General features: G+C 40.5%; 7 protein-coding genes across 7 annotated transcripts; 5 read left to right on the top strand and 2 right to left on the bottom strand.

Annotated features, from left to right (window-relative positions):
- Positions 1-52: 52 nt before the first annotated feature.
- BRETT_004830 (uncharacterized protein) lies at positions 53-2,626 on the top strand (the record flags this gene model as incomplete). The annotated part of the gene is made up of 1 exon (XM_041283319.1): positions 53-2,626. One exon carries the CDS (start codon positions 53-55, stop codon positions 2,624-2,626), a length of 2,574 nt encoding a protein of 857 aa, XP_041136671.1.
- A 194-nt stretch (positions 2,627-2,820) lies between these two features.
- BRETT_004829 (uncharacterized protein) lies at positions 2,821-3,873 on the top strand (the record flags this gene model as incomplete). Its single annotated transcript, XM_041283318.1, has 1 exon — positions 2,821-3,873. One exon carries the CDS (start codon positions 2,821-2,823, stop codon positions 3,871-3,873), a length of 1,053 nt encoding a protein of 350 aa, XP_041136670.1.
- An 802-nt stretch (positions 3,874-4,675) lies between these two features.
- On the top strand, positions 4,676-6,652 carry BRETT_004828 (uncharacterized protein; the record flags this gene model as incomplete). Its single annotated transcript, XM_041283317.1, has 1 exon — positions 4,676-6,652. One exon carries the CDS (start codon positions 4,676-4,678, stop codon positions 6,650-6,652), a length of 1,977 nt encoding a protein of 658 aa, XP_041136669.1.
- A 107-nt stretch (positions 6,653-6,759) lies between these two features.
- BRETT_004827 (uncharacterized protein) lies at positions 6,760-7,905 on the bottom strand (the record flags this gene model as incomplete). Its single annotated transcript, XM_041283316.1, has 1 exon — positions 6,760-7,905. One exon carries the CDS (start codon positions 7,903-7,905, stop codon positions 6,760-6,762), a length of 1,146 nt encoding a protein of 381 aa, XP_041136668.1.
- A 606-nt stretch (positions 7,906-8,511) lies between these two features.
- Positions 8,512-14,130, bottom strand: BRETT_004826 (uncharacterized protein; the record flags this gene model as incomplete). Its single annotated transcript, XM_041283315.1, has 1 exon — positions 8,512-14,130. The coding sequence occupies one exon, from the start codon at positions 14,128-14,130 to the stop codon at positions 8,512-8,514; it is 5,619 nt and encodes a 1,872-aa protein (XP_041136667.1).
- A 1,792-nt stretch (positions 14,131-15,922) lies between these two features.
- Positions 15,923-18,943, top strand: BRETT_004825 (uncharacterized protein; the record flags this gene model as incomplete). The annotated part of the gene is made up of 1 exon (XM_041283314.1): positions 15,923-18,943. The coding sequence occupies one exon, from the start codon at positions 15,923-15,925 to the stop codon at positions 18,941-18,943; it is 3,021 nt and encodes a 1,006-aa protein (XP_041136666.1).
- A 3,960-nt stretch (positions 18,944-22,903) lies between these two features.
- BRETT_004824 (uncharacterized protein) lies at positions 22,904-25,660 on the top strand (the record flags this gene model as incomplete). Its single annotated transcript, XM_041283313.1, has 1 exon — positions 22,904-25,660. The coding sequence occupies one exon, from the start codon at positions 22,904-22,906 to the stop codon at positions 25,658-25,660; it is 2,757 nt and encodes a 918-aa protein (XP_041136665.1).
- Between the last annotated feature and the right edge of the window lie 558 nt (positions 25,661-26,218).

Genomic DNA, 26,218 nt, shown 5'->3' with positions numbered 1-26,218 from the left:
TTATAGGAGTGTAAAAAAGGACACAGAAGATCAAAATCAGACGCTAAAGTTAATGATAGATGAAACTGATGGCATGTCCAACGAGACACCCAATAATAGAAATTCCAATGATTCGATTTCGGCGGAAACGACTACTACAAAGAATTACCTATCGGATGATGATATAGAGAAGATTGCCGGTCTTCAATTGGATTTGGTTGTATCCAGAGATACGGCAATTCATGCTCAAGTCCGCAAACACCAATTCAAAACAAGATCAGCGGTAGTTTTGGAATGGATGGATATATCGTTTGGATATATAAATGCGATGAAGTTACTTTTTGACAAGAATATTTTTGCCGATGGACGTCAGCATGAACTTCTTGTTGAAATTTTTAGCTACAACTACTTTGTTTTGTACTATGTTCTAGACAGATTTGAGTTGAACGATGCTGATGCACAATTGGTGACTGATCTTCATAAAATGTCTTCAAAGTTTTTGGCTGTTCCCGAGTATAAAGATGACCTTCAATTAGCAACAAAGGTGTGCCGTACGATGATTGAAACCAAGGTCTTAGAGGCGGATACAGCAAAACTTGACATTGACGGTCGCACTTCTGATATTAAGAAAGAAAATGCTCCAAAAAAGGACAAAGAAACAGTAAATGACTTTTATCCGATATACACAGAACGGCCAGATGGTTCAATTCACGAAAGAAATAGCTTCAGTAGCATTTCAATTAAGGATGTAATTTCCTGGAAGCCAAGCCACGTATTTATCATTGATATAAGAACAGCTGATGATTTCTACACTTCAGAAATATCCAAAGTTTTACTGTTTCCATTAGTCAATATTGACCCAGGGTTGATTCGGGAGTGTCACACATTCTTAGACATTTTGAATACAGTCAAGGGGATTAGTATGGATGCATATCGAAGATTGAAGCATGTCACATCGTACAAGTATGTTGTCTTCTACTCTAACAACAACCAAGTTGGTGACACGGAATTGAAGTTTGACTCCATTCTGCGAAGGCAACTCAAAACGTCTCCACCATTCATATATTGGCTAGAAGGAGGTGCTATAGAGCTTGAAGGTTGGATAGCGAAGTTTGAGTCTAAGCATGATGCTGGTCATAGCCACATTACAGATTCATTTGAATCGTTACCGAACTCGGATTTACAAAATAACTTTTGGAGACAAACTCCACCTCCAAGTACAGCGAAGACTGAATCTGCCGCAGATTTGGAATACTCTAGGCCTCCTCTACCAAATCCATTAACTGCAACCAACATTCCTGTGCAAAATCCCAGAAGTTTCGTAATTCAGAGACCACAAACAGAGAGTGCTGCTTTAAACAGGACCAATTTTGTTCCATTGGTTCGTCTTTTTAATTTCGGAAGCACCTGTTATATGAACTCTATGATTCAATGCTTGTTCACAATGCCATACTTTCAGAATCTTTTCATCAATAGAAGTAAGTTTTCCCAAATTCTTCACACTGAGAGATCATCTCTTGCCTTATCCTTTAATCATCTTTTCATGGATTTATACAGAGCTGATGGTTACTACATAGTGAAACCGGTAAGATTTGTCAAGCTTTGTGCACAGTTGAAACCAGATTTTAGAATTCCTTATGAGCAGCAAGACACTTCCCAATTCCTATATTTCATAATGGAAAAACTTCACAATGAGTTGAAAATCTCAGATACGCCACAAAATAGGGAAATGTTCAAGACAGGTGATCCTGAGACTGACCCATTTGCATTGTATTCTTCAAGAAAAGGATATATTAAATGGCATGACTCTTTGGTTCAGAGTGAAGGGGTCTCTCCAATTAATGGACTTTTCCAAATTCAACAAGAATCATGTCTGCACTGTGGACGATGTGGTTATCAATCTTACAACTTTGATTACAGCTCAATGCTTCATCTTAACTTGAGTGGGGACGAATACCATTTGAGCGATCTTATTTTGAAGAATCTAAAAGTTGAGGAACTCAGTGATAGATTTGGGAATGCTTGGAAATGTCCATCATGCGAGAAAATGGCCAATAGACTGTCCAACTTAGAGCATAAATGTACTGAATATACAGAATTGGACAATTTAGGCAGTGAGTCTGATCAGAGCTCAAAGAGAAAGAGCTTTTTCAACCATAGGCACAAGAAGACCAAGGATAAGAGAAAAAATGCACCTACTAGAAATACTGAATACGGCAAATTGAATCTGTCTGTACTTGATCCCGAGGAGAGAACAGAGTATGAATCATTGAAATCAACACTTTCCAAGCCAAATGTGTCTTTCAAATCCACGGCGTTCATAAAATTACCAAAAGTGCTTATAATCTACTTAGCAAAGTTCGATTTATATCAGAAGAAGCTTACGAACGTCAATCTTCACTTTGCAAGAACGTTAAAATTCAAACTTACGCGTGATGGTAAGGAAATTACTTATCAGTACCGATTAGGTTCATGGATTGATCATTTAGGATCATCCATATCTTCGGGTCACTATACGGCGGTTGTGAGCCGTAACGATGAGTGGTTCTATTGCGATGATGAAAATATCAGTAGATTACAGTACACTGAAAATGAAGTGAAGGACCCAGATGCATATTTATTATTTTATACGTTAGTGGGTAAGTAGACTACATAGATTCTTAAGAGGAAATGAAAATTTAGGCCAAAAAAAAAAAAAAAAAAAAAAGGTACGAAAAGAAAAAGTTTCTTCGATACCAAGCACTTATTACTATATGTGCATATCTATCTATTGATTACGATATACTGCATTCGGAATAATCAATTCTCGCATTCGTATAATAAACCGCACCGTATACCATTATGAGCAATATTATTAGCATAACGCGGCCGACCGTGAAGCAGGCCAAAGATGAGGGTAGTGATGATATGGATATTGATGACGAGTTGAACCTGAATGATGTCAAAGCAAAGGAGATACAAGATATAGTAGTTCCAGGTGAACTGATCACGGATGACCCAAGCTGGATGAGGGGTCATGGTACATATTACCTTGGTGAAAAGACCTATTCGGCAGTTGCTGGCGTGATACTTAGGGTGAACAAACTTTTAAGTGTGATACCGTTTAAAGGACGATACAATCCAGAGACTGGTGACCATGTAGTTGGAAGGATCGTGGATGTTACCAATAAGAGATGGAAGGTGGATGTTGGAGCTGAGCACGATGCTGTTTTGATGTTAGGTGCGGTGAACTTGCCTGGAGGGGTTTTGAGAAGAAAATCCGAGACAGATGAGTTGCAGATGAGATCTTTTTTAAAGGAAGGAGACTTGCTTAATGCTGAAGTTCAATCTGTGTTTCACGATGGTTCTGCCGCACTTCATACACGTTCTCTTAGATATGGAAAGCTTCGAAATGGTATATTTGTTTCGATTCCATCCAATTTAATTATCAGAGCCAAGAATTATGCACATGATTTACCGGGTGGAGTTAGTGTAATTTTTGGAGTGAACGGATACTGTTGGCTATACAAGACTAAGATTGATAATTCACCGGGAGTTGGACCAAAGAGCTCATTGGAGCGTAAATTTGAGGCGGGCGTGAAAATGGATGCTGCTAATTCTGCCTTTAGTCCGGGAATGGGAAGTGATGCACCAAATAAACTTGAAGAGAAGGCATCTTGGGACATTTACAGCGATAAGAATGATTCGATTTCGGCTACGACAAAGGAAACAATCTCCAGATACAGGAATAGTCTCTTGGCTTTGAGTAACTTTAATGTTGCCGTTAATGAAACACGTTTATCTAAGGCATATGAGATTAGTCTTGGTTATGGGGATGTGAGCGAGTTGGTGAAATCAGATATTCAAAAGTCAATTGCTGAAGACTTGATAAACGATGAAAAAATGAGAGGTTGAAGAGAAATAGGCTCTAACGGGCATTTTGTGCAGACGTAAAACTAATAGAATTTGCATCCTTGAAGGCCATTTGTATTACATAGTAGGTTGTCGAATGATTCGGAGACAGTTGCAGAAAACGTACGTGTTTTGAGCGTGCTACTTACATTAAGTGGACAGGTAAAAAACTAAGAATGCATATATATAAGTAGGTAATGATGTGTGTTTGGTATTGTAGGGAAAAGCGGTGATCACTGAATCTAAGCTATATGCATATAACAGGTGGCCAAATTCAGCATGGTATTCTCCCGAGAGGTAAAAAAATACCACATGAACTTGCACATAGTATTGAAAATTTCACAGTGATTGGCAAGAAAATGTTTAATTACGTAGATAAATAAACAATGCGCGTTTATGAAAAATCATTGAATCAATAAAGACACGCGGCTAACAAGAGAGCACGTTTTGTTTCCCTTACCCCGATTGCCGTTTTCGATAAGCTGACCAATAAAACTGTTTCATTGTTAGTTCATTGCTTGCAGGTGACAGAAAAAAAGATTTTCGGGGGATCAAAACTGGGTGTTCTGTTTTCACGTGCAAGTGACATCTTTTCATTACTTAATCAAGAAGCGCACTTCTCGCTAGCCAGCAGTCATATCTTTGCTCTGGATATAAACTGGTATATTTTATTTTCTTGGTGGGTTCTCACCACATTTCACTGGTACCTGTGTTCAACTCTCTCTTTTTAGCATAGATATCCAGTTTTGAGAGCGTTCTGAGATCAGCTTTTTTTTTCACTATTCAAAATATATAACGAATCAGCATGCCTCGTTTTCTTATTCGTGCCAAACAATTGGCCATCGGGTCGGTAGTGATTGCAACCGGTGGATTTGCCTTTAATAGCTGGGTGAATAAAGTGACACATGCCGACAACAAAGCGGAAGTTCATCCGTTCATTACACAACTTGCAAAACCGCCCACTAGAGAAGAAAGCTTCCGTCGATTGGGTGCAACAGTTGAAAGTCTAGGGTTTGAAAAGAAGAACGTGGACGCCGGTGAGGCAAGAGCAAAAGATGCAAAAGTGAAGTATGATGTCGTGGTTGTGGGTGGCGGTGCAGTTGGCTGTGGCACAGCTTTGGATGCAACTTTGAGAGGATTAAAGGTGCTTCTGGTGGAAAAAAACGACTACGCCTCGGGTACCTCCTCAAAATCAACCAAGATGGCACATGGCGGTGTGCGTTATCTTGAAAAAGCCGTTTTCCAGCTTTCCAAGGCACAGTTGGACTTGGTGATTGAAGCATTGCACGAGCGAGCATCCGTGATCCAGAACGCTCCTCACCTTGCCACGTGTCTCCCCATATGCATCCCCGTGTACAAATGGTACCAGTTACCGTATTTCTACGCCGGGTGTGTGCTGTACGACATGTTTGCCGGATCGGAGGGCCTCAGACACTCCTATGTGATGACTAGGCAAACAACGCTTGATGAGCACCCCCAGCTTGACCCAAGCGGGTTAGTGGGCGGCCTCGTTTACCACGATGGCCTTTTCAACGATGCCCGGATGAATATTGCACTTGCACTAACAGCCGAGCAGAATGGTGCCACAGTGTTGAACTACACAGCCGTGGAGCAGCTTCTCAAAGATGACAATGGCAAGACGAGAGGTGTGCGGGTGCAGGATCGTGAGACGGGAAACCAATACTTGGTTGGTGCGGAGGCCGTGATTGGTGCAGCCGGTCCGTATTCGGACGCTCTAATATCGATGGACAAGTCTGAGACGGGAATGCCAGACCCGGAAGCGTTGGGAAACCCGAAGATGGTGGTTCCCTCCGGCGGTGTTCACGTTATCCTTCCCGAATGGTACTGTTCCGAGGACCAGGGTCTCTTGGATGCATCCACTGCTGACGGCAGAGTGATGTTCTTTCTTCCCTGGCAGGGGAAAGTGCTTGCAGGAACGACGGATGTTCCCCTGGAGAAGGTTCCAGAAAACCCGGTGGCCACGGAAAAGGACATATCGGACATTCTGGGCGAGCTCCAGCACTATGTGCGGTTCCCGGTCCGCAGAGAAGACATTTTGAGTGCCTGGTGTGGTGTTAGGCCTTTGGTTAGGGATCCAAGCACCGTTCCCGAGGGACAAGTCACGTCCACTCAAGGTCTCGTGAGAAACCATTTGGTCTACGAGGCTCCAAACGGTCTTATCACTATCAGTGGAGGAAAGTGGACCACGTACCGAAGAATGGCCGAGGATGTCGTGGACTACACTATCCAACACACCCCCTCGTTTAGCGACAAGTTTGGAACCGTAAAATGCAGTACGAGGCACCATAAGCTCATTGGTGCCGAAGGATACGATACCTCTCTGTTTTGCCGGCTGGCACAGAAGTATAATCTTACAGAACCCGTTGCAGAGCATTTGGCTGCAAATTACGGCGATCGGGCACCCTTGATCTGCGAGTTATTCAGCCAGTATCCAAGACTCCGGGACCCCGTTGGTCTTTCCAAGGCAGAGGGTCACAGCTACACTTATGAGGACTTCAAGTATCCATTCACGTTAGGGGAGTTGTACTACTGCCTTGACTACGAGCACGTGTGCCATCCAGCCGATTTTCTTGCCAGGAGATGCAGGCTTGCGTTTCTAGATGCTCAAAGAGCTCTGAGTGCAGTTGATGAAGTGGTCGATGTGATGGCTCGCAAATATGGCTGGAGTTCCGAAAAGAAGCACCAGATGAAGTTGGAGACCGTCAACTACATAAAGCAAATGGGCATTGTTCCAAACAACACCCCGTACGGAACACTATGATCCTGCATCTCCTATTTATACTATACATGACTGTATCTTTATTCTGTACTTAATATGTAAACGAAATGCGACCTGGATCAGATCGGAGTAAACCCTAACCAGCAAGCTTATCGTTCGCCATACGTCTGTTTGAGCTTGGCAAACTCTTCATGACCAAGATATTCGTCAAACGTGTAACCCGGCAGATTCTTGATCAATCCCTTCTCAAATGCACTACGCTGCTTCTGCTTCATCTGTCCATTTTGATACGATGCCCAGATCATATCCTCGTGGCCTATTACCTTCGTTTGCTCATTCATGTACACTATTTCCGCCAAATCGTGCAAAATATTGGCTGTGAGTCCCCAGCAATTACGAGTAGGCATTCCGGTTTTCCCGCTTTCCCGATTATCATCCTCTGAAGACGGTGGAGAAAGATCCTCCACATCCGAAAGCCACGACACTTCTTGCTCACTAAACGTCGGAAAAATGAATCTGCGGAGATCCCAAGGCATGTTTCCCCATTTAACACGAGTATGTGACTGCTTCACACACTCAAGAAGCGGTAATCCTGTGGGACGAGGTTGTATGAAATCTCTAAGCGGAACACTGAAAACCGACGCAGATTCCCCCGGGTTTAGCCTCAAGGAGTCCAGACTTTGCTCTTCGACAAAGTTCAGTTTTCTGTCGTCCCAATGAAGAAAACCTACACACGGTACCACTGCCAGCAATGTTCCAGCCATGTAAGAAGGAAGCACTTTCATCTCCCTGATTTCGCAATCATAAAGCTTTCTCAAGGTTTCGTTATGCCTGCTAATTCCAATTTCCTCCTCTGTCTCTCTTCTCGCACACTGCATTGGTGATTCCAGCTCATCTTCAACCTTTCCACCAGGGAAAGAGATATGGCCTGAAAAGTGTCGAAGTTTCCTAGATCGCTTTGTTAATATGACTCGTAACTCCCCACTCTTGCCCATGAATAGGAGCACAAGCACTGCCGATCTTCTCGATGCGGGCAGCTTGTACCAGGCAGAAACACCTGCCTGTCCACCGTAAAACCTAGGTTTGTAATTCAAAAGATTCACTAAGTATTGTGAGTCCATCTTGAAACTCCGGATGGTCCGTAATAATGGTTCCATATGGTTGTGATTCGCAACTACCTGATCGTAATAGAATCTCGGCGGTCTAAGATCCCTTCTGCTTAACAATCCAAACTTATCTGCAGCGAAATCGCTTAGCCTTTTGAAAACACCTTGAGGTCTTAATTCGAGTGTCATGTTGAAATTATTCACAAATATTTCTTTATCCTCGATTCTGTCAATGATCGCGATGACTTCCTTTTTTTATTATTATTATTTTTGTGTGCTTTTTTTTCCCTCCCCCCCTAAAAAATTCGCGAATCCTAGATTCTGAAGGATTCAAATTAATTAGGAAATAGTTTTAGATATACCAGTTGAAATTCAAGTTCAAAGTAGCTTCAACTTTGTCGCTATCTTCAACTGACAGAAATTATTATTAGGTATACGTCGGCACAAATAAGTATATAATATATATACACCCTTTGATCTAATTTCAATAGCTTGAGTATAAGGAAATGTGAGATAATTTATTCAAACTCAAGGAAATCCTGTCCTTTTTATATTGGCGCTACCCCACATCTTCAGTGAAATATGTTGGTATCCATGTTGGTATTCTGTCTGTGCATGTAAACAGAAGGAGGGGTAACAAAATAAAATTAAAAATTAAAAATTAAAAAAATTTGAAATTAGTCGATCGACGAGTCTGCAATGTTAACTAGGCCACCAATACATCATTTCCATAAACTTCAACTAAGCGTTAGAATTAAATTATATATGTCCTGATTCTTGAAAACATATTATGCTTTATTTATTGTCCCGAGCAACCTTTATCAGCTTGTATTCACTCAAGATATCATGAATCTGAGAAATAAGATCACTCACGGAGCATTTCTCCATACAACCATCTGTTATATCTCTTCGTAATGAAAGTGTTAGGACACAATTCTCAATTCTAGTCAGCGTATGTTCAAAGAACACATTCGTAACATTTTCCGCCTTAGTCATCTGCCCACTAAGAACACTCTCAGCGTGCTCAGATACTCCCTTGTAGTATTTATCATGTGCCATGACATCATTAACCGTATCCTGGGAGGCTAAATAATTGCAAATCCGCTCCAAACGTAATGAAATCTGTCTTAGTGACCATATATTTGCGGCAGTGACACCACCGGTGGTCACTCTGCTTGCTTTGTTGTTTATTTCTCCGTTTGAGCTCTGCAAAAGTCTCATTCTTGTCTTCAACGACTTTGGATATATCAACCAAATCATCTCCGGGGCCTCAAGACCCTTTAATTTTTTCGTTCCAAGTAGTTTATCTACCCATCCAACTTGCTCTAATTGGTCCATCTGCTCCTCAATGATCTGTCCCATGGCCTTGGAGGTATACACATCGGTAATTTTCAGCTTCTTCTCTTTCAATTGTTTATGTTGCTTCTGAAGCTTCTGGAATTCTTGATAGAAATCGTTACTTAAAGTTATCTGACCACCATCAGCAACTGCACTAACTCTGGATGCTCTGTTCACCATTGGTCCAAAGTAATCCATTCTTCTCGTCACTATATCCCTCTCACAAACAGGCATACCCCAGTGGATACCCATTCTGACGGACAAACCTCTAAATATCACATTCTGGTGATCATCCTTGATTTCACATCCCTGATCAGAAGCTAAAATCTCAGCTGGCCAGTCATCCGTATTAACTAAAAGCTGTTGCACAGAGAAGCACCATAGTAAGGCAGAGGTTGGTGTTGGGAATGAAACCATAAATGCATCACCTTCTGTCTTCACCTCATAACCTCCGATAATACGCATCTGTCTTCGCATAATAGAGTTATGAACTTTAATGGCTGATCTCATTGCTACAGGGAATGTGTCCCATAGCAAAGTGGAATTCTTTATATCAGTGAAAACCATGGCAACTTCGCCAACCGGTGGCTCGATTTCCTCATCAAGCTTCCGGAGTATCGAATCTTCTGGTAGTGTGCCTCTTTCATGATGCTTTGCCTTCGTAGTAAACTGCCTCAATGAAAGAACAACAGCTGTCACCTTGTCAGACACACCATAAGAAATGGCGAAGTCTCTAAGTTTTTCTGCAGCAACTTCAGGGTTCGACTTCTCCTGCCTTATAATATCGGCTGCTAGATCAAATGGTATCTTCTTCCAAACATCAGAAGTGGCAATCGCAATCATCTCCTCGTTTGCGGTAAGCTTGAACTTGTGAATACTCGGACTTGCCGTAATATGTGGAATCAACTTGAAATAACCAACTGCACGAGACACTTCTGAAACACCATCCAAATAGCCATCAGTTGTAACATAACCACCTGACTGTCTAATTCGATCATACTCCTTTGGAGCATAAGGCTCGTGCTTTGTTGTAACAACCTGATACTCACCATTTGACTTTGTGAGAACACCCATGGTATCACCCAAGTTTGCTAGGTAAATCATGTCACCCTTAATGTAAACAACAACTGCACAGCATCCACTATATCCATCCTCTTCCAAACTGAGCTTATCTGTGGTTTGAGTTCTGTGTGCAGCCGCAGAACTGAAAGTGGAAGAAGTATCCCTATTTATCAAAATGTTCATTTCAGAGTTCATCTTCAAAAATGCCCCACGCAGGCAATCCTCGATATTTTTAGGAGTGCTTCCTGGAATTATCACTTTTCCCAAAGACTCCAATTCTTTTGAAAAGTGGATTCCAAACGTTTCTTGAATAATCTTGGATATCTTATCACCATGTGTTTGTGAGCAATTCTTTGCATCATACAATGTCAAAAGCATTTCATCTGAATGACCTCTAAATTTTTCCAACACCACATCTCTGGTCGTTAGCACTTCCCTCGATCCAAGAGTGTCAGATATACCATATCCGAATTTTCCTAATTGGGAAGATGTAGATCTCACTCTTACATTCACCGTTTGGTCTGGAACAGCATCAGTAGTAATAGTCACATCCATCAAGCCAAGCATATGCAGATCGTGCAATCCAATAAATGAATCCAAATGCTCATCTGTTTCCCCTCTATTAAACTGTGGCTTTATCTCAAGTCTCTTGTTACCAGAAAAGTTCAAGAATTGAAGCTTTTTGTTGTAGCACCAATTCCAGTCGTATGGAATGTTACTAATGTTGTACTTCAAGTTATTCGAGCCAACATCCAAAGCTGTCAAATTCTTTAGCTTTGACAACTCTGCAGGCAACGAATGGAACTTATTTCCGTTCAAGTGTAGGATGGTAAGATCCTTAAAGGAATCAAAATCATCTATTGGGAGTGTTGACAAAAAGTTTCCCGATAAGTACAATGCTTTCAACTTATGAAGGTTGGCAAGTGGTCCTGGTGGAATATCATATAACTCATTGTATGATAAGTTAAGATACTCCAAGTTTTTAAATTTTCCAATTATATGAACCACGGAATCACTAATGTTGTTATCATTCATACTCAAATATTTCAAAGTATCACTCAAAGCATCCAATTTAATGTCACTGGCCTCATCATTATCAATGGTTTCCACTTCTGTAGTGATAGAACTAGCCTCTTTTCCATCAATATCGGCAATAGATGGAATTGGTGGAAAGCCCTCCAACAGATTAGAAGACACATTCAAATATTTCAACGATGGAAGAAGCCATAAACTGTCGGTCAAGCCATTAAGATTGTTCAAATGGAGATCAAGATATTCAAGATTTTTAAGCTTGCTTATACTTGCAGGAAGATAGTTTAGATTATTCTTAAATACTGAAAGATGCACAAGCTTCTCCATACTGCCAATTTCCTCCGGTAATGTCGTCAAGTGATTGATATCTAATGTCAATTTCTCGACGCCTGTTAGCATAGCGACAAATGAACAAGATGTTAATTTACCCTTGGAAAGATCAACCACTTTTAAGTTTGGCATCTCAGACTCAAAGTATACGTATGTTAATGGGTTGAGATTCATCTCTACTTCGAAAAGAGATGGTGTGCTACTTCTGAAAACTGAAATATTGTTACCAGTAGCACGAATAACTTCAAGCTTTGGAGAATTCTTAAGCGAATCGATTGAACTCAATTTGTTGAAACGGACATCAACCTTGATGAGATTCTGAAATATTTCAAAGAAAGCCGGCAATTCCTCAGTAAGACTGTTACCTGCAATTTGAAGAACAACCAGGTCCTTCAAATGGGTCAATTTGTCGCTTATTTTTGTAATAGCATTATAGGAAAGATCCAACCTACGTAAACCTTTAATTGCAAGAACCTGGTCTGGTATCCGTTTAAGTCTGTTCGATGACAAATTAAGAGATGCCAAACTTTTCAACTTCGAAAAAGAATCCGGGAGATGTGAAATTCTATTGCATGCCAAATTCAAAGTAGTAAGAGTATCAAGGTTGGAAATTTCAGGTGGAATGATTCGAATATAATTCACCTCCAGGTTCAAAGTTGTCAATCTAGGAGCATATGCTATAGCTGCTGGAAAAGATGGGTGACCACTTCTAGTGAACTTCAATGTCAGCATATTCCTACAGTCGTGCATAAACTCCTTTGTAAACCTGAATGATGGGTTTTGTGACACATCTAGACTAACAATTGGTTCAGCGTAAAGGAAGTTTGGAATATCCTGTATATTCCAGTTTCTTAGAACAACATTCTGTGGATTTATCATAGTACGTTTGTCTTCACTAATTAGTTCGACACCTCTTTCCTGAACAATGAACTTGAAAAGGAAACTCAAATCAGTCCTCTCTATGTAGTCCAAGTTGTCCCTTTCGGTGTATCCATATAGGAAAAGCATGTTTCTTTGAATCCGCAACAATCTTTCATCATATGAAAGACTTCTCGTGAGCCCACCACACTTAAGCACAATAATATGGTCCTCCTCGGATCTTAAGAAACGCTTTCTTCTCAACGCGTCTAGAATGTCTTTGCATGTAGTTTCCAAAGTGCATGGAAGAACTGAACTCTTTTCACCCTTGAAAATACGAACAGATGATCTTGATGCACCTCTCAATTCATTTGAGTGATGAACCTTGTGACGCTTTTTAGTGTTATCAGCATTACTGTCCCTTTTCCCAGTATTCTTTCTTGAATCATCCGAGGTAGTTGTCTCCGTATAGAAGGAGAAATTATTCGACGAAGAATCCATATCATCAGAGAGATCATCTCCAGCTGCAGACTTATCTTCATCTTGATCTCTTGGCAACTGTCTGTCCGTTTTCACTTTCCAACTTTCGGGTGCAAGCCATCCGGATGTAGAATCTTTTCGTGCATTTTTCTCGTATGAAACGGTATTTACAGAGCTGACTCTGGATATTGGTGTAGCTGACATGTTTGTAATCTGTGCCATTTCATCATCCTCGGTATCTAAATCAATACCAAATGGTGATGACATCTTCAATGCCCCACTCATTACACTGTGTTGTTGTTCTCTATCGGAAACTCCTGCTTTATCAACGGCAGCATTTTTATCTGTTATCCTGAACTCAGATTTCTGGTTATCAGCAGTTTGAAATGAGCTCCTTCTGAAAAAATCCGTACCCGATGAAGACCTCTTCATTGACTCGTGCCCGCTTGAAATAAGCTTCTTCAAAATAGTAGACCTCTTACTGGATCTCTTTCTCGGCTTTATTGGTTTCGATAAAGGTGGAACGATCTGATCGCCATGGAATCTCACTGCATGGAAGCCGGAATATGTTGAAGGAATTGAATTCGTCGCTGTATCAGCTTCTGCTGTGGCCTTTTCAGACGAATGTGACACACTTGTAGGAGAGACAGGTGTGCTTCTATCGTTTTTATGACTATGATGGCTGAGAATATTTTCATGGCTATTACTGTGTGAACTTGAAATGGATATCAATGGAAATATATGCGATGAAGAAGCCGATATGTTTGTCCGACTACTACTCCGGTTCGGAATCATATTTGAGAGCGAAAACGACGATTTTGAGTGTCTGCTGTTATAATGGCTATGGTGCTTACCCAGTACTTCTTTCATTGAGGTATTTTCGTTGTAGCTTTCCTGGTCAGCTATTCTGCGCCCTTCTTCCATACTGGATTCACTTGAACCTGCAATTGATTCTGATGAAGGTGACAGGTTTGAAACAGATGAGTTACGTCTTGATGGCCTTCTGCTGGTTGCACTGGACTTAAACAAAGACTTCAATGTAGATTTTGCGGCCGATTGCCCAGATGGTGCAGCATATGATGATGGTCGTGATGACTTTGGTGAGGTGGAGGATTCGGTAAATTCACCTTTGACTGTATTATACGGAGCACGATTCTTTAATGCTAAGTTATCTCCCGATTCTTCATTTTCCATGTACTTGGAGTTAAATCTTGGTCTTGGGAATATCTGCGAGTTTGTGCGAAAGAAGCTCGATTTTGAATGGAATAGGTTTGGTTTATGACCATTTCTGTTTGGGCCCTCTTTCCCCGTCATTCTGTATTTGTCAAGCTCTAGATGCACTTATTATCTGGTTATTAAATAGATAGATAGATAGAGGACTTGCTTAGCTTTTAATATTGGATTCTGTGCGATCAATTAAGCATGAATAAGTCTCATCCAGTTTATTCGTCAACAATAAGGAGTATTATGCTGCTTACTATGATGTACTGATTGATACTTTCGGGGGAGAGTGCGGTTGAAGTACTGGCATTGGAAAGGCGATGATAAAAAATAAAATAAAATAAAAAATTATCAGTTACTTTAATCGAGAGCCAAATGAGAAAAAAAGATCGCAATGCGGGAGAATACCAAACCAGAAAATAATTACGTGAATTAGGTGTCGCTATTTTTTTGTTTTTTTGTTTTGCCAGACCGCGTATTACGGCGCCAATAGTCTAACAAAGAAAAAGGACTGGAGTTAAGCAGGTGGCTGGATAAATTAATATACAGAAGTATATTCAAAAAGCAAATAGTATAATTTATAACTTTTAGGTATATATTCGTAATAAACTATGGCTGGTTCAACCCGACCAAATGTGAACTGCAGAGTAGTGTGTGTACCGGTTATTATTGGAATTGCTGAGTTGAAATATTGCATACACAAATGTATATTATGATTATTTATCGTAATCGCGTATCGGTTGGCGAAAGTCCTTGTACGATTTGCTGCAAGGTACATATTAGTATGAAAACTGGTAATTTCTAAGCTAAAGTGTTAGCCGAGAAATTCCACTTGTTCAGTATATAAATATATATTTTTATATGAGGATGCATTCTAATAAAGATATTGAATGTGATATGTTGTTTCTACATCACGCATTTTGTTTTATTGTATGCAGCATGGCCGATGAAAATGAGGGATATATTTAAAGTGCATCATATTATTGTTTGCAAAGGCTTTTATTGACATACAGTTCGGGATTCTCGCAATAGTTATTCCGAGACGTCAAATTTAAAGACTTATCTTATCATTTATTCCTCCTAAGAGCTGTGAGGTGATTCAACGCATTATAGTGTCAAAATTATGTCATTAAGTTGAAAAGAAAGGGTGCATAGAATACTGTTTCATCCTAATTATGCACTAGTAGGTAGAGATACCCGGCCCCCAAACTATTCTTTTAGGCAGTTTTGTTTCTTTTCCAAATAATAATTTTTTCCCCTCAATGCTTTTTTCTCTTCATTTTCAGAATTGTCGCTATGTTCCGCATCTTCCTAAAATTAGCTTCCGCCTATCTCCAGAATATTATTTCACCCCAGTTCAATTCTGAGAAATAAAAGACCTCATCTCTGTTTTTATTTTTTTTTTTTTTGACCTCTCATCAGTATATCACATATCTATCGTACTCCGTCAGATCTGTTCCACGTTGGATTTATCACTTTCTGTTCATCTTCGTGCAATCTTTCAAAAGAGCGATTTGCGTTTATTTTTGTCAAGAATATACTGCCTACTATAGGTCAACAGAGACTGTTTCTAATCATTTCTGATTGGTGCTTCTATCCTTTAACAAAGCCCATTCAAGCCGGTCAGTTCCATATTAAGATCTGGCGTTTTGCCGAACAAGAACTTTCAAGAGAAGGGCAAAAACCAACTATACCACTATCATCAGCCAAAAGAAAGCACATTTACTTATCCTCGTTGATACACACTAATATCCATTTATTTTATAACCCACATCTATTAATTTCTGAAAGAGTAAAATGAACTCTTCCATTCCTCTATAGCTGTGTTTTTTTGTCTGTGAGCAAGTCTAATATACACAGATAGTTGACATATTTCTGACAGCAAATGCTGGAAGATTTGTTTGGTATCAAAGCCCCATCCGGCGGCCAAAATTCTACTACAAAGGGGATCGAACCCCATCCCAGGAATATTTCGCACTCTCCTGATCATAAATTTAACGTTCATTCACGATGTCAGACACCTTCAACCTCTTCACACTCATCCTGTTGCTCTTCACCAGGTCATGCCCACGTTTGTCGGCATGCAACTCTGCCCGCAACGATATCTTCCTTGTACTCGTCTGATTCGGGAATTCCTCAGCCAACTTTCAAAGTGTCTGATAAAATGCACTGTTTCCGATTGGTGGTTCTACAAGATGCCGGAATTCGTAAGAAGCAGACTCTATTTGATTCTGCACTTGGAATTACGGGCGCAGTGCAAAATCGTCCGAATTCCTCCATGTATCAAAAGTTAAACAAGTCACTTTATCATTCCATGAACGAACTTTCAACTTACATGTTTGGTTACTATGGTATACTCATGAGCGAAGCCTACGGTGTGACGAAAATGCACTACCTTCCTGGTTTGCCATCGATGCCTCATTCGATTCTTGTCACCAGAATGTTTTCCTTGGATTCTACGTTCGAAACAACCATTCCGCATAATGATCATGCTGCTTCTGACTGGGATCCTACTCCTTGTGAAAACTCCGCCGATTATCCGTCTAATGCCAATAATTCGACCCGGTTTGGTATTGGGTTTGTTATTCCTGCGGGGAATGACTTTAGAAGTGTCGAAGAAGAGATTACAGACAATTGGAAAGAGATTTCCCATCACATTATTCTAGTTCAGAAGGCTATCATCAAACTGTTGAAGAAAAATTATAAACCCCAAACCAATAGAAATCATAGAACCAGCAAAAATGCTGTTTATGGTTATAATTCATGTCCAACTGTTGCAGCAGGCAGTACACTCATGACATCTCGTCTTTCTGCTTTTCCCTCGTACTTCCTACAATCGAACTTCGAGTTGAATCATCAGTTTCACTTGTTGGTAAGATGCATTCAGCATTTAGTTGATGTTCCTCGTTTGCTCATCGACTTGAAGGAATCCGATCAGGAACTTATAGAATGGAGCTCAACAGTTGCATCCTGGCTAGAATTGAAGGATGGATCTTTTACTGCTTCCGATTTTCCATGGCCATTTGAAGATCGCACTAGTGGTCTAACATCGAGGTCTCATCTAAAATTTCTTGCCAGCCTTATTGCTGTTCTCCTTCCTGAAAGAGATAGCATATTCAGAACTGCGGCAAGTCGTAAGATGAAGAAATCCTGTAGGGTTGTCATTGTTACGGGCAATCCGATGGTTTCCGAGAAGCTAATATTTATCATTGCTGGCCTTCTTGGTTACCAAAGGTACATTCTTCATTCGAAGGACATGCCTACAGAGAGTACTGAAAGTATCAAGGCAGTCAGACCATCCTCTGGTTCATCCTCATCATCCTCTTCCATTTCAGAAGAAACCACTCATCATATTCCAGTACCATCAGAAAGGAAGGTGGGACTTCCAGAGCCTAAAACTGGTCTTTCGGTCAGCTTCACTCATGACAAAGTCATGCCTATATCTATTTGCTCCAAGGCATCCCTTTCAGGCATATCTTCGGAAAGCAGTACACCTTCAGAATCTTCTTCAGTTGGTTCTGGCATTATAATCGGGAAAAGTTTTCAACCCTCAAGTAGAGTTCTACCGTTGATATCAAATTCCCCAACGGTTAATGCTCTGAGTACTGTCACCGCTAAACGAATCAGTATACCTCGGCTTCGCAGAGAATCGTCTTACGCTTCTTTACAGAACATATCCAGTTCTTATGGAGGCCCACACCAATCTACATACGGATCCTCATCTTCTTGGAGAAGTGCTTTAAACTTTGGATCGTTTATGGAGCACTGGAAGCTTGGAGGTGCAAAATCTAGAACTACAAGTGTGACTAACAGTCCATCAAGACCAGAATTCCCTCTTGGAAATGACCGCACGCCATCTCCAATGGCTGAATACAATGAATTTCCTTGGAGATCAAATGTTCCAGGTACGCCATTGAGCAGAACGCATACCGGTAATAATTCCTCTTCGTCCTCTCCTCATTCATCCGGCTTGCTTTTTGAGCGTCCTAAATTTAAAGGTTCGTCGGTATTTAATAAGAGTCTGTACCCATACGATAGCAGGCATAAAATTCATGTTCCAAGAACAACGACGAAGCTCACTGGACCCTCTGGTCGGCAATTAGAGTTTGTGAGGAAATCCGTGTCTGCTATTTTGAGTGACGATCTGTCCCTGGAGTACGAAACTATGGGTGATCGTTCATCGGTTCTTATAGTGAACAAGCCTGTTCCGGCGGATCCTGGTGCCAGTAATGCTGATGTAATATCAAATAAAGACGCAAAGCTTCCCCCATTAGTCGGCTACATTGACAGATATGCTCCTGAATTTACCTTGATGTCCTGCCCTCAAACTCCAAACGTGAATAATTCAATCACCGAGTCCATGTATGATGATGTTTATCAAATGGGTCATGGTTCACAATCCCACACATATGTGGTGAATCTTAGGCAAAGAGAGATAAAACGCATCACTGTCAGGTATCCAACAATATCGGATAATTCGCCTAAATTGGAGCAGGGTTCGCAGATATCTTCACCTTCCAAACTTTCACAAAACTTGAAGAAATCCCAACCTGTGTCTAGGTTGACTGATGTTCTTCAAAAGAGTGTTCTTAGACCGGAAGTCAGCATCCTCTTCTCACCCCTTTCACAGGGAGGTAAACGTGGATATGAGGATGGTTTATCTGCAGACACATATGCAGACTCACCAACATCACCATTTATCGATCACATAGACCATGTCTTGAATGAGATTTCTCAAATTGTGAATGGTTTCCGCTTTACGGAGTCAAGAGAAAGGGCACCATCAACATCTCAAAGTGTATCCACATTTGAGACTGCTAAGGGTTGTGCACAGCAGACCACCACCACAAAAGAAGCTTGCTGTCAAGATCTAAGGCGTCTTTTAGGATCTATAACCAGCTGGTGATCCAGGCGCTGTAACTTTACTAATTTATACCCTTACTATTATTATTATTACTTTTTTTTTTTGCGATCATATCAATTAATGTTAATGGATTACGTATGTCAACACTACCAAAAAAAAAAGTCCTTTAATTCTTGTTTAAGCTTCTTCTCTCTGGAGGAGTGATCTCGTGAATCCTAATAGACTTACTCTCTAGTCCTTCGACCTTTGAAATAGAAAGAGGAGTGATAAATATCGTCTGTGTCTTTGGATTCTCGCTCACTTTCTCCAAAATCAACTTTAAAGCCAAACGACGGTTAACCTGATCCATGAAGACATCGAATTCGTCTAGACCTCTAACACGGGATTGCATTGGCTTCCATATAGAAAGAAGAAACGCTATTTGAGCATAAGACTTCTCACCACCCGAAAAAGACTCGACACTTCTAAGCTTTTCGCTGGGCTTCGTGGACACTTTCAAAGTTAATCTTCCATGTGCAGGGTCAAAATCAATCTTACCGCTAAAGTTCCTGAGGCGCATTGCAGATTCAAATGCACTGTTGACTTCGAGAATCAAAAGACTGACTGTAGAGGTCAAGTTATCGAATCTAGTCTGTAAAGCTGAAGATAAGCGATTATGCAACTTAATGGCATCGTCGAGTTTGGATCTAATACCCTTGTATGATTTTCTGGTGTTGACAACATTCAGACCAGCAGCTTCACGAGAGATTCCAACCTCCTCTTCGATTCTTCTTAGCGATTCCGTAATAGATTCGATCTCTCTGTCAACGCCTTCAATAGTGTCCTCGGGTTTCAGATTTGCCTCCTCCCTACTACAGTGATTTGATGCTTTCTCTATAAGCATATTGATGACAGAAGGCATGCTTTCAGTCGTAAACTTTGTCAATTTCTGAATGTCCGATTCAAACTTCGTCTTCTTAGTGTTGTTGTGGCTCACACTTTCCCTAAACTCAGCTAACTTCATGTCGGAATCCCGAATCATCTGCTGAACATTTCTGTGCTTTTGCTTCAACTTCATATTCTCCTCCGCAACTTCCTTAAATCTCTTCTTCTGGCTTTCTAGCTTGCTATAAAACTTCTTCAATCCTTCCCTTAATGCATGATCCTGTGTCGTGTGAATTGTCACTCTATCTTCTAGTTCACTCCTATGATCCTGTAAAGCCTCAAGCTTAGCACCCCCACCTTCCATATCTTCCAATTTTGAAGATGCTCTGTTTATTGCCGCCCTTGTATCCGCCATCTTCTGAATCACAGTCTTGAGATCGTGTTGATTTTGTAGAAGCTTGTTCTGACAGTCCACCATAAAACTATGTTTACTCCGATTAAGAGCTCTTATTTTCTCCGATATCTCACCTATTTGTGCCTCAACTCTTTCAAGTAGATTCATATTTCCACCGGATATGGCCAATGTAATCATGTTGGGATTTGTTCTATTCATCCGCTGCACTGGATCAACTTGAAGAGCGCCATTTCTTTTTGTAATTCTAAGAGCACCTCCACCTTGAACAAAGCAAAGAACAGAACTAATGCTATTGCGGTGATCATTTTTAAGAATTTGCTCTGCCTCTCTTCTGTCGGGAATAAGCAACGTGCTCTGAATTTTATTGGCATCGACTAAAAAGCACTCAATGTTCTTATCCTTTATTTCCAAGGCATCTAAAATGGTGGTACATCCAACTTGGGKWATAGATCTTGAATAATCGAAAACCTCCGGTCTTCTAACAGTTATATCGTTGTTAGTCCTACAGCTCCGGACCATATTCTTCAAGCTGTTGGAGTCCCTAAAGTTTTCGGCCAGTATCGTACTTAATGTTCTTTGCATGATGGTCTCCAAGACCCATCCCCAATCCTTGTACTTATCCTTTAACCTGACTTCCAACCCAATCGGTCCAACAACCTGACCGGAAAATGTATTCTGTGACTGCTTGATTGATCTTGCCAATTCATTAATTTGTGGACTAAGTAAACTATCTTCTCTGCCTTTAGCCTCAGATATTCTTCTTTTGTTGTTTTCAAGATTCGTCATCTCCCGTCTCAAATCGCCAATTTCGGAATCAGCTGATTTTTCTTTAACCTCAGACTGCGATCTAAGATTCTCGATCGCCTTTTTATGTGTGTTCCTCTGCTCAGTCATCTTTGATAATTTCTCCTCCAATGACTTTTTGAGTCGTCCCAAAGATTCATATGCCTCACCGGTACTGTTCTTTATTCTTGTCCTTTCAGTTGTAATTTGTTTGTCTGCCCGCTTGATAGCTTCTTTATCCTCTTCGATCTCCTTCATATTACTTCTAATGTTAACGTCAAAATCATCTATCTTCTTATGTGTCTCGTCGAAGTCATTTTTCAGATTTGTCTTTTCCTCCTCTGTCTTGTCGATCTTCTCGATTAAATCAGCAGTAATTTGGGCCTTCTGTTCTAATTTCTGCTTCGTTATTCGTTGAATATCTGCCTCAAAATCCGCAGTTTGTCGATTAATCGCTTTCATTTGTTCTCGACGATGCTCTAGCACCTCTGTTGCCCTTCTTAGTTGATCTTCTTTGGCACAAACTTCGAGCCACAATCGCTTGCCAGATAATATTTCCTGCTTCTTTTTAAACTCATCTGAGTTTCTAAAGTTGGTCCAAACTTTCAATGCCTCCTGATATTTGGCCTTTGCCTGAGTTAAAATGTCCTCGTCACCAACAATGGTTTTCTCTATTTCCTTTACATCCTTTTCCAACGAGCTCACATTATCATATGATTCCTGAAGACGGGTTCCCTGCATAAAATACTTGAACTTTTCAGTATCATCTGAGTGCGCCAGAAACGTTTTCGCCTCTGTCTGAGTAAGTATCGTCATTGGATTCCCGATGGTAATACCATAATAATCCATGATCTCATTAACGGTTCTCTTCTTAATGCTTACAACCTTACCACTTTCATTTCTAATGGAGAAACCGGATGATCCAGTGCTCTTAATAATTCTCTCGATCAGAATTCTCTTTCCGAATACGTCTGGCTTGTATGCCTCTCTGCCTTCGTTCTTAAAGATTACCTTAACTCTTGCAACGTTTTTTCCGTGCATGATAAGACCCTTCAAAGAGTGACCTCTGTCAGTATCGCTTGCTCTTGCACCTAGCGCGACAGAAAGACCAGTTAAAACGGCAGATTTTCCAGAACCATTACGTCCTATAATAAAGTTTGTTTGCCCCCCAAAGTCTAGTGAAAAAGCATGGTGGCACATAAAGTTATACAGCTCCAAGCGCAAAATTATTCCAGATTCTGCAGGTCCATCATCAAAATCATCCGAGTCCACTTGGCTCTGTGTCATAATTCGTGAAGCAAATGATGAGTGTCGGCTTTTGCGTAGCTTCTCTGTTATTTTCTGTGTAAATTCATTTCCAACATTAATTTGCGAGTTCACCACCTTGACATGCGAATCTTCACCTGTTTCAGTATCTGATTCAAAATCCGGTTCAATATTCGATACCGCAACAGTTTGCCTTTTCTTGGAGGCTGGTGATGTGACAGAAGTTCCATTCATTCCATCTTCTGATGAACTATCCTCCAAAGCTGTATGCGTTCTTTTTATTCTCCTGAGAGCAGGCATGGTAAATAAAAAGAAATGTGCTGGTTGTATATTCCTTCGTTACAAGCAATCGAGTAATGAAGTTAGTCGTTGATTCCACAAATTAGCAAACACCACAAATAAAATAAAAATGCTCATAAAAGTTGTAGCCAACGTTGATTAATGCTTTTTAAATGCAACACATACGCTATGGGATGGTAAATATTACTCGATCTGTGCAGTTAGTCCTATGTGAAATTAATGAGAGCGTGAGCGTGCCGTGTCTGGTGAATTTCCAGACGCGTAGAGGAGATAGATACAAATTCGGCTGTTGAAAAAGTAATAGAAAAAAAAAAAAAAAAAAAAAAAGATCGAGACAGCCGAAAATTCATCCGGTTGGTACAGCCGGTACAGTCATGAGAATTTACTTCCGTACACTTCTTTTCAAGCAGTTGGTTACATTAGATACCTCTTTATTCGTGAAAGCACTCTCGATAATGGCAAAACCAGCTCGAAGTGTAGTAAATTTGGCATCTCTTGACGCCAAATGGTTGGCCCGCTGGAGAAAGGAATGTGGGGGTCAATTTTTAAATCCCAGACGTTTAGTGAAAAATAAACCTGGAATGAAGAAAGTATACTCTCTCACAATGTTTCCATACCCATCCGGAATGCTTCATATGGGCCATCTTAGAGTGTATACCATATCAGATGTGCTTTCCAGGTATTACCGAATGAAGGGTCATGATGTGTTACATCCTATGGGGTGGGATGCGTTTGGACTACCTGCAGAAAATGCTGCAATTGACAGAGGAGTGGATCCTGATTTGTGGACCAGGCTCAATATAAAGAAAATGAAGCACCAGATGGAGCTTATGCACACAGATTTTGACTGGGATCGTGAAGTTACCACCTGTAATCCGGATTACTACAAATGGACCCAGAAAATATTCTTGCTTCTTTACAAGCATGGTCTTGCATACCAAAAAAAAGCCGAGATCAACTGGGATCCGGTCGATAAAACTGTCTTGGCAAATGAGCAGGTTGACGATAAGGGTCGATCATGGAGATCTGGTGCGATTGTAGAGAAGCGGCTCTTAAAGCAATGGTTTTTGGGAATTACAAAGTATGCAAAGGTGTTGAACAGCGATCTTAAGCTTCTTACTGACTGGCCTTCGAAAGTGCGGACCATGCAGCGAAATTGGATTGGTGAAAGTCATGGTGCACAAATAACGTTTCCTGTTGATCAAAGCAGTGTCCATTTACCTGTTGATAACGTCAAGGTTTTTACTACTCGAGCTGAAACGATATTTAGTGTTCAGTACCTCGCATTGTCATTTGATCACCCAATAACACAAGCTTACAGTGCTCAGGACCCGAAATTGGCCTCTTTTATTGCCCGTTTGAATAGTATCGAGAATGTTGAGAAGTCCAAAGAAGGATACAAGCTTGATTCTGTGTTTGTTTCGAATCCGCTTGACCCTAGTCGTAAAATTCCTGTTTTCGTTGCCCCATACGTCATTTCTGGTTATGGCCAGGGAGTAGTTATGGGTTGCCCAGCTCATGATAAGCGTGACTTTGGCTTTTGGCATGCAAATATGGGTGAGAACAGTGTGATTATTAAAACTGTTGATCCAAAAGGTCTCAAAGATGATGAATTGGAAAAATATGCAAATATTCCATACACTGGAAAGGAGGGAACAATGAACTCCAATGCTGGAGATGTGCTCTGTGGTAAAAACACGTCCGAAGCCCGTGAGCTTGTCGTTGCGATGCTGGAAAAGACTAATTTGGGAACGCATAAAGTTAATTATAGACTCCGCGATTGGTTAATATCCAGACAACGTTATTGGGGTGCCCCAATCCCAATTATTCACTGTGATAAATGTGGTGTAGTCCCGGTTCCGGATGATCAACTTCCAGTGGTACTCCCAAAAGTTGATAAACTGTTCAGCAGAGGAGGCTCACCACTTGCTCAGATTCCAGACTTTGTGAACACAACATGTCCAAAATGTCATGGTCCTGCCAAACGTGATACTGATACGATGGATACTTTTATGGACTCTTCATGGTATATGTTTAGATATGTTGATCCTCACAACAATCGTGAAATGTTCGCAAAAGATCTTGCAACCCAGTATATGCCGGTAGATCAGTACATTGGTGGAGTTGAGCATGCCATCTTGCATTTGCTTTACAGCCGTTTTATTTCAAAGTTCTTGTGCTCGATTGGAATGTATACCGACACTACCAAAATGAATGGAGAACCGTTCAAGCAATTAATTACACAAGGGATGGTTCACGGGAAAACATTTATAAATCCTGATAATGGGCGTTTCTTGAAGCCAAACGAATATGAGATTCAAGGTGATGGTGGTGCGATCATCAAGGCTACTGGTAAGAGGGCCTCTGTTTCTTTTGAAAAAATGTCAAAGTCGAAGTTCAATGGAGTGGACCCTGCAACGTGTATCGCTAAGCATGGTGCGGATGCGACTAGGGCACATATTTTGTTCCAGGCACCAATAAGTGACATTCTCAACTGGGATGAAGATAAAATTGTGGGTGTTGAAAGATGGTTAAAGAAAGTGATTTGGCTGGCAGAAGCATTATCCGATGAAGTTAAACCAAGTATGTTTAAGATTGAAAAGCCGAAATCCGAATATAACACTTCTGAAATCAGATTTCATAATGCCCTGGTTGGATATCTGCAGTCACTGAATATGTCGTTTTCAAAAACCCTCATGTTGAATACAGTTATATCCGATTACATGAAATACAGCAATGAATTATCATTGCATATTCATGATAAAAATATTGATCCTTCTTTGAAATATAAAGCATTGATGACTCTGTTGAAAGTGATGTCACCTGTTGCTCCTGTTACTGCGGAAGAGGCAAATGAAGTTTTGCATAGATTTAGTCCTGGTACTATCAGATCCATTTTGAAGTCAGATTGGCCTGAGGTTGGGGAATTAATTGAGGGAAACATCAATTATAATGTAATGGTGAACGGAAAAATGAGATTTATTTATTCAGGCCCCAAGGAACTTATTCAAAATAGAGATCACTGCATTAATGAGGTGATGAAGACTGAAGGGGCTAAGAAATGGCTTGATGGAAAGCAAATCAAGAAGGTTATCTTGAAAAAGGGAGCCATCGTGTTTATAGTAAAGTAAACTTTCTGTGTATATAATTTTATATGACTTATAGATAAATGGTCTTTTTTTACGGCCGCTGCAATTATTCCGTTAAAATGCCCAGAAGTACATACTTCATGTAAGAAAATAAGCAATTTATTTTGCTTGGATGTGTGATCCCGTTAACCTCCAAATAATCAAGAAAAAGAATTGTCAGTATTATTGATTGTGAATTGTTGTTGAGGATTCAAAAATACCAGGAACATTTATCTAAATTATTGCAACCCGTATGTTGTCATATCCCGAAAGGAAGAAGGATTAGATTGGTGCAGGGGGGAATAAGCATACGGCATTTTGAGTGTCAATTAGTCAATTCAAAGCTAATTAGTCGGCATAATAGATTCACTAATTAGAAACACACGGTACTTTATAATAATTGGCATAGAGAAAATGCGTTTTCTTTGAAGTTTCTGTGCCCCTCGTATATAGTATCACATTGATTTTTTGGTGCTGCAGAAGTATTTGAAAAAGGCATCTGGAAATTTAGGGGTGAAAAAACATGTTACCGATTAATTTCGATTTCTGCAACATGCTTTT

This window comes from Brettanomyces bruxellensis, chromosome 7 (assembly GCF_011074885.1).
Source record: "Brettanomyces bruxellensis chromosome 7, complete sequence".
In the NCBI taxonomy this organism is placed as follows: Eukaryota; Fungi; Ascomycota; class Pichiomycetes; order Pichiales; family Pichiaceae; genus Brettanomyces; species Brettanomyces bruxellensis.
This window is presented reverse-complemented; position numbering and strand designations above follow the sequence as displayed.